This window comes from Chenopodium quinoa, unplaced genomic scaffold, assembly GCF_001683475.1.
Source record: "Chenopodium quinoa cultivar QQ74 unplaced genomic scaffold, ASM168347v1, whole genome shotgun sequence".
Classification (NCBI taxonomy): Eukaryota; Viridiplantae; Streptophyta; class Magnoliopsida; order Caryophyllales; family Amaranthaceae; genus Chenopodium; species Chenopodium quinoa.
In genome coordinates this window covers 590,191-598,844 of record NW_018744991.1, presented here as the reverse complement: position 1 = coordinate 598,844, position 8,654 = coordinate 590,191, and the positions used below count along the sequence as shown (strand labels likewise).

The 8,654-nt window shown below is 33.9% G+C and overlaps 1 protein-coding gene across 4 annotated transcripts; it reads left to right on the top strand.

Annotated features, from left to right (window-relative positions):
* On the top strand, positions 1-8,654 carry LOC110706831. 4 transcript variants are annotated; one of them, XM_021884796.1, is made up of 16 exons: positions 1-478; positions 1,819-1,916; positions 2,029-2,145; positions 2,337-2,372; positions 2,487-2,585; positions 2,910-2,993; positions 3,078-3,196; positions 3,724-3,825; positions 4,140-4,256; positions 4,342-4,407; positions 5,237-5,303; positions 5,851-5,904; positions 7,536-7,625; positions 7,857-7,883; positions 7,969-8,043; positions 8,264-8,654. In XM_021884796.1, exons 2-16 carry the CDS (start codon positions 1,851-1,853, stop codon positions 8,417-8,419), a joined length of 1,275 nt encoding a protein of 424 aa, XP_021740488.1. In that variant the 5' UTR covers positions 1-478; positions 1,819-1,850; the 3' UTR covers positions 8,420-8,654. The 4 variants fall into 4 exon arrangements, with proteins under 4 accessions (XP_021740488.1, XP_021740491.1, XP_021740489.1 ...); XM_021884799.1 differs by having other exon boundaries at positions 3-478; positions 7,972-8,043; XM_021884797.1 differs by lacking the exon at positions 1-478 and adding an exon at positions 823-1,176.

Sequence of the window (8,654 nt, the reverse complement as noted above, 5' to 3'; positions counted from 1 at the left end):
CTCATTTAAAAAGAGGAAAAAAAAAAAACACTTCACCAAGTCCAACATGCACAAAAAAATATCCCTATAAAGTTCACTTAAACAAATCCATAAATAGCAAATCCAAAAATCTGGAAGAGAGAGAGAGAAAACCACAACATAAACAGCTTATTCCATGCTAATTATTCCTTTTTAGAGTGACATTTTACAAAAATTCACTCACAAAAGAAAAGAAAAAAAAAAAAGCAACGTCTTCAATTTTTTCTCTTCTTCTTCTTCTTCCCTCCTCAAAACAGCCTCCTCTTCTTCCGACACTTTCTCACTTCTTTTAATTACCATTTCAACCTTCTCTCACTTTCTCTCTCCTCTTTTCCAACTCACTCACTGAGTCGACTCGTTACCTTCATTCAGTCGGTTGTCGCATTTCAATCCAATTACCAAATCTAACGAATTATTGTTTTTATTGTTGTCGTCATTGTTATTCTAGAAGAATCTTCAGGTATTTCAATTTCTATTGTTATTTCAATTTTTGTATAATTTCTTTCTAGTTTTGATCTCGATTTTTTTTTTTTTTGGAATTTTTTTAAGCTTGATTTTATTCCATGCATTGAATCTAAAAGATCCATGCTCCTTAGTTTTGTTGATTTAATGTAATTAATAACTTTTTCGAATTATGTGATTGTTTTATAATTCATATTTAAAATTCAAAATTATAATGAGTAATACGGAGTAACATATGAATTAATTTTTTGTATGAAATTAAATTAGTTTACCTAACTTAAATTGGGATTTTATTATTCAAAAAAGTGGACAAGAGTATGGTTCGTAATTATAGCAATTAAGATTTATTTCGTGTTAGTGGGCAACTAATTTGATTAATAAGTAGGTGGTGAGGTGTATAGAAATAGAATTATTATTATCAATTTATTGAGTTGGTTATAATTTGGTGAAAATTGAAATTAATTGGATTTGTAGGTTAACGTATTTGGTGGGTTTTGATTATTATTTTGCATTTTTTGGGTTTTTGGTAGGATTATCACTCTCTTAAGTTTTCACCGAATTAAGAAACATTACATATTTTAGTTTCCGGGTTATTTGAGTCTTCGCGAAGGGAGTGATATAGACAGGATTTGATCTGGGATACAAAAGACGCTAACTAATTAATTTAGGCGGGGTCTGCAGTTTTGAGCTGTAGATGTAACTGCTACTAACTAAAGTTTATCCTGTGATTCGTGTAGTAGGTGTTTGCTGTTTTTAGATTGGTGGTTTTAGGGATTAAGATATTTGCCAATTCAGTAGAAATCTATGTTGCTTTCTCATTAGATTTAGCCTTCAAATTTATTGGCTTTTAATCACTGGAGTTGGTCACAAGTGTTGTGTGATTTCTGCAAAAATAAATGTGAATTCTGTTTACTTTGCTCTTTCTGCTAATATATATTTTTGTCGGTCTTAGTCGTTTCGCCTTCAAATTAGCTGTTTACCTTCTGTAAAACTTGTGATGTTGGGGCATGGCAAATTGACTATAACAGTTATGTATCCTGCGTTTTTGGCACCTTGAGAGGTTAAGAAGTCACATTTTTCTCCTTAATCAGTCGAGAATATTAAAAATGATTTAATTGTGTTGAACAGTATTTTGGTTTTTTTTATGAAGTTTTTCCTGATTAGTAATCTTTTGTATGAAGTTAATAAAAGGAATTAGATATTAGAAGTTTGTTGCAATCTCTTTTCCTCACTCCTAATTACAAAATAAGGGATGAAAGAAGTGGTAGTTTCAGCCATTCAGTTGCATGCTGTGAATATCTTATAACAAATAAATTCTTTATTCATTCTTTGCTGCAGTTTGTTATGAGAAGAAGCTAGGGTAAACTTGAATGTCTATGAAGACATTTAAATCATGGAGATGGTTACCCAGAAAGAAGTCTGCCCTGTCTGATGGGGTAAAGTTTGCACCATGAACTCTTTTTTTTTTTTTTTTTTTGGCAGTCTAGCGTGTATGGAAAACTTTGAAATTCAAATTTTAGAATTTTAATCTAAACTTTTCTCTTGAAGGGACCACATGGAGCACATGGATTCAGGATGAGACAACTAGCTTTCATGGCATTTGTATGTATAGCGGTGATGTTCATTGTGTACAGAACTACAAGCTACCAGTATCACCAGACAGAGGTGCAGTGTTACAAATTTCCTTGTTTTACTTATCATAATCTGCTCTTACCTCTTGTAGAATTTGTTCGGTTTTCTTGAAGCATTTGGCTATCATCAATTAGTAACTATTGGGTTTTCTACAAGTTCTCTTAATATTGGAACTATGCTCGCTGGATGCTTAATTTTATCTCTTTCTTCTATTGTCTTTTCAGATTGATGCTGAAAGGCATCCATTTGATAACACACAGGTAATTTGATGAGTTTTTGTATTTCTAATGATTTTGAGCAGTTGTTTTATTTATTTATTTAATCTATTGTTTAAATTTATATTTTTATATGTATGATTTTTTGGTTAAATGTAGAATTCAAGGACATTAGAGTTGGATAATTTGCCTAAAGGCATTGTTCAAGCAAGATCAGATCTGGAGTTGAAGCCTTTGTGGTCTCATTCAAGGGAAAAGGTCAGAATTAGTTTCTTATGCACCTCTCATTGAGACATCTAGCAGATATCCAACTTTGTGTATATTACAAAAAAAAAAAACTACATTCCATTGAGCTACTATTAACTTTTTACCAGCATGTGTTTTCTTCATGTTTCTTATGTTCTTTGTTCTCTTTCTCCTCCCCCCTGTATTTCCTGGAAGCTAAGTTGCTAGCTAGCAAAGTTTGACCTCTCTTTTACAATCTGGATCTGCAGTTCTTTCTTTTGAATGTGGCATCAATAAAGAGCAGAAGTATTATACTACCATAAATTTTGCTTATCTGATTGATCTTTGTTTTTCTAGGTTGATGATTCCAGCTCTCATAACTTGTTAGCAATTGCTGCTGGTATTAAACAAAAGCATAATGTTGACTCTATAGTTCAGAAGGTAACTAGTCATCTACAATGATTAATATCAATTAACATATTATATATCTTTTACTTTTGGCCTGGCTTACATTTTTTACTTCAGTTTCTTGCAGAAAATTTTACAATTATGCTATTTCATTACGATGGCAACATGAACAGCTGGTGGGATTTAGATTGGAGTAACAAGGCTATTCATGTGGCTGCACAGAATCAAACAAAGTGGTAAGGGCTCCAATATCTGCCTTCCACAAATTCATGTCTTGCTTTCAGATGATCATTACTGTGTATTCATTACTTTTTGCCAGATGTAGCATGATTTGATTGGGAATCCTGTCATTTTATATATACTATGATTATGCTTCGTATTGCGATTTTGAGTTAAGTTCCGCTTCCTTGTTTTGTGATTGGACTGGAAGAGGGGTGGATTGCTAATCTTGCTTATTACATGATCTTAGGAGGGGTCAGTGATGGTGTTAAAGATTAAAAAACTGCATATGAGATTATGTTGAATGTTAATATAGTTTGTGTGCCAAGATGGTTGATGGAAGAAAGTCAGTTACAGTTGTGGTGATGAATGCTATAGTCGATATATCGTTCAATTTCCTTAAAATGGTATTCAGATGTGGGCTTCATGTTACAGATTAGCTTTACTCTTCTGTCACATTTTCTACCAATATTGTTCTCTCCTTTTCTTTGATTTTGTGTTGGAGTAATGGTCCTTACATTGTCTGTTCAATGGTTGTATGTAGGTGGTTCGCCAAACGCTTTCTACATCCAGACATTGTTTCAATCTATGACTACATATTTCTCTGGGATGAAGACCTAGGAGTGCGACACTTTCATCCTGGAAGGTATGCCATTTCACTTATGACACCAGTCTTACTTAGGACTTCTTTATGCAACTGTTTTGTAGATTGTTTAAATTTCTATAAGACAAACTATTCCTGATTGTAATCCAAAAGGCAGTAGAACTTTTGACATTTTTGCATTATATGTATAAGAAATCCTAGCTATGATGCATTGATTTTCTTTCAATATGGTCTTTGCACCATATTTTTGGAAGCTTGAGCTGGGGAGAAGGGGAGGTATTTGCTTGTAATTGAAAGGTATATCCCTTTGCCCCTCTGCAGAGAAGTTGTATAACATTTTTCCTATTTTGCCATAGGTACTTGAATATTGTGAAAGCTGAGAGATTCGAGATATCTCAGCCAGCTTTGGACCCCAACTCGACTGAAATACATCATCGTATTACGATTCGTAAAAAAACAAAGAGGTTCCATAGGTAACTGGGCTAATCTATGTTTCCATTTCTCTGATATATCAGAGTAGGTCAGCTTGTTGTTGAATTCCTTTACCTCTCTATGCAGGAGAATTTATGATTATAGGGGTTTTACAAAATGTACAAGTTCTAGCATGGGGCCACCTTGCACTGGGTAAGTGTATGCAAATTTCAAGAATATTATACGCACCTAGTTCAATCTTTGGGTTTTTAAGCTATAGTTTCTGCTTGTTTCTTTGCCACCTCGTAAAATTTGGAATAGCTTGTTTACCTTTTATTCTGAACAGGAAAATGGATGGAAAGAATGTTTAAACATGGTGCGTAAAATTTTTAATTTGGGAAAAATTGGATGTTGAGGTTTTCATGAACTGTTCTAAAGCCATGAAGGAGGCATTGTTATATTTTTTGCAGGGCTAGCATCATTGTAATAGCCAAGCTTTAATGATATTTAGATGAATTCTTTTTGGTTGGTAGAAGAATAATGTATGAAGTGATTCTGTAGGGAGTTTAGGGACTTAATCGTATGCTAGTGAAGTTGTGAGTTAATGGTGATTTATCAACTGTATTAGAAGATACAGAGTAGATAACAATGACATGAATAGTGTAGGGGTAGGGGCCTAGGGGGTAGGGAAAATACAGATTTGCTTTTGTGTAATGCCAGGGTTTTGTAAAGAGAAGTTTTTGGAGGGTTTACTGAGGCAATTGATGAAATGTTGAAGATTTTGGGTTGATCATATCTAAGACTGAAATGTTGCTGTCCATTGTGTATCATGACTACGTGATTACCATTTTTCATTCATGGGTTCAAATAAAAAGGCTGCTGACAGTAATTGTGGTTTCTTGCTGTTGACTGTCCTTTTCCTAAATAACTTTGGTCTCTGAGGATGAAGGTTGAGAAGTAGTAGTCTGTTGCTTATAGTTCATTGTCAATTTTCTTGTGCGGTTCAGCATGCTCATCTATTCTATAAAAATCTGGTCTGTAGGTGGGTGGAAGGCATGGCCCCTGTATTTTCGAGGTCAGCTTGGCGTTGTACTTGGCATCTTATACAGGTATACATATACTGCAACTTGAAGGGTATAAGAATTGTCTACTTGTACTGCATGCTATCTTGAATTAGTGCTGTGGTGAAATTGGAACTCCAATGTATATCTAATCTATGATTTTGAGTAGATAATACTACTTCCGTTTCATATTATATGCAACATTTACTTAAAACAGCTGCTATACATTATGTGCAACAAATGTTTGCTGTTTTTTCTTTTTTTTTTTCTTTTTTTTTTAAAGTTATCATTTCTCTCTATCTTCTCCTCATCAGTCATCACATGCATTACTATCTTTCTCTCTCAATTTAGCACTCACAAACAAATTTTGCATTGGAGTAAATAATATGAAACAGAGGTAATAATTGTTTAGCTCATTGCCTTCCACCAATCTACCATAACTTGCAGAAGGTACCCATAGAGGCGAATTACAAATTTAATGTTGACTCTTGTATTATTGCACTCGATAAAGGTTGACCCGAGTTATATTGTTATGACCTCTTTATAAGTTCAAACTGATGCATATCATGACGACTGCTTTTCTGCCTTGTTCCAGAATGATCTTGTTCATGGCTGGGGATTGGATATGAAGCTTGGTTATTGTGCACAGGTGAGGATACTAAGGTTTTGTTATCTTAGGGTAAACTTTATTTATTTATTTTTATATTTATTTTTGGGCTGGGCTCAATATTGTTAATATTACTCCATATTTAGTTTCTTATGTCTTTCTTTGATTAAGCTCTTTCTGATTTAATCTGATCATCTTTAGCGGGGCCTGTTAGAAATATTTTAAACCATTCCACATCCGATCCTATTTTTATAGATTTCCGATCCAAAATTGATGTCAGATTGGATAAAAAAAAAAAAAAAAGTCAGATATCAGTTGCCATTTCAGATATTAGCTTTTGGATTTTCAGTTATCTTATGTATATATGCAGTGCGCTCTGTTCATTCATCTGACATTCAATTATGTGAACTTATTTTAGTTTATGGATAGCCCTTATCAACCCTATCAGAAATTAATAGATTTTATGTGAATCTATCTTATTTGAGGGTTTTTTTTTTTTTTTTTTTTCCCATATCATCTGTGAACTTATTTTTCCTGAAGAAAAGTGAACAAAACATGGCCTTTGTCTTGTAATTAAAAAATTGTGTTACATGTTTATGTGTTACTTATTTTGTTGACATTATTTTCAAAAGAATAAACATATGAAGTTGGATATCAGATATCATTTATCCGAAGTTTTTCTGATCGGATATAGATATCAGATTTTGGATGTCTGATATCCAATCAGAGCTCGCCCCCCTGCAATATCATTAATTTTTCTGTTCAAAATATTATATTTGTATGTGTATATTGTGTTAGATGAAGCAGAATGTAACCCTTATTAACGATTGTAGCTGAATTCAATTAATAGGAATTAGGACAGTCCTTTTGGATTGCGGCTTGTAGAGCTAGAATCTTAACTAGCTCCATAGAGTGGTATAATTAAGATGTTGAAGGATGTTGCCTCCTACTCCTTGCAACATGCCAAAATCATTTTCAGGATGTCATATAGTAGATTGAGCATAAAATAAAAGGCTCAAGGACAAGTGGTGAATGAGAGCTTGGTAAAGTGGGATTGTATCTGATTTGTACTCTGGGTTTTATTTTTATGTATAGCTAATCAAGAACATGGTCCCTGTTAAGAACGATTGAAGCTCATCTTACTGATCCTGCTTATGGACCTCTACATTTTTGCCTAAACATTTAGTCCTGTATGCTTTCCACCTGCCCCTGTTAATCTGATTGACTTGATCTCTTGACTGTGTTTAATGAACAATGGCTTGACAGTGTTAATCTCAATAACTGTTACACCCCTCTCTCCAATTTACTGTTACTGCAAATGAGGCTTTTTATGCTTACTCGATCCCTTTTCTAGAAAATAATGATGTTGTCTTCTTTTAGAAACAGCCTACCAGCGAGTCTTATTTAAAATGCTTGCATACATAATACATTTGCTTCGGCAGAATCCGTGCTACATGATTGTTGGGTCATTGAAGTTATATAGATTTGAGTTTGAAGCCCTGCTTTGATCTAATCCCTCTTAATGTTCATGTCAGTGATATTTTTTTTTTTTTTTTTAATATTAACTTGATATAGTCATGTAGTTATATCCTCATACCTCAAGTTCTAATTCTCTGCTCATCATCTTTTCTGTTTTTCTACTACCCTTCTTTTAATTCGTTCACAATTGACAGGGTGATAGGACAAAGAGGGTAGGCATTATTGATAGTGAATATGTTGTTCATCAAGGCATACAAACTCTCGGTGGTTCATCGGCTAAAAAGGTTAGCTCAAATTTATTTAGTGCTCTATGAATGACCTGTATGTGCTATGAATTGGAGTTCTAATATATGGCTAGCTCCACATGTATCGCCATTATGCTTAGGCCAACAAGTAACTCCTCAAATTTTCTCATGCTTTTTGTGAGAACTCATACTTGAGATTGGCTGGTCTTTTCTTGAATACATGGTCCATATTTTTCTTGGTTGTATTAACATTTGAAAATCTTCATGCAGGTTTCAAAGTCAGTAGACACCACAAAGGTAGTTTACTTTCTGGCTGTCCAACTCACTGCTTGTCATTTATGCTTGTAATAGCTAAATAATCTTTCTTTTGTTTCTTATGAAGCAGAAACATTCAGGCGTTGATAGTCTTGTGGAAGTAATGAAGCAGAAACATTCAAACGTTGATAGTCGTGTGGAGGTAATTGTTGTTACTTTTATGGAAACAAATTATTCATTTTGTTTTCGAGTTCTTTCATCTATTTGTATTGGAGTTTGGGCAAGGGGGGTGATGGGGGGCTTCAGATTAGGTGAATTGGAGCACTCTCTAAGGCTCAACCTCTCTTATTTTATTTATAATGTAAGAAATGTTGTTACTGGGATGCGCTGAATAATATTCTCATATATTGTGAATGGAGCAGATTCGCAGGCAATCAACTTCTGAACTTAAAGTATTCAAAGAACGATGGGAGAGAGCTGTCAAGAAGGATAGTAGTTGGGTGGATCCATATACAACAAATAGCTGGTTTAATTTGTTCTCTAGAACTAGAAAAACACGAGGGAAAAGAAGTTGGTAACGAGATGTTTATATCGACTGTGAATAACAATTTTCAACATAGTGCTATAGATGTTTTCGGGGATTTACCTAGGAACTTAGAGGTTCATGTGCTCTTAGAATCGCTTATTTTGTTATAGCTTACATATTTCTTGCTTGTAATGCTGGTGCTGTCTATTTACAGGACCACATCAATTAATTCATTATTTCACTTGCCTTTTTGTATATGATAGACTGAACATTCATTTCACTCCTTA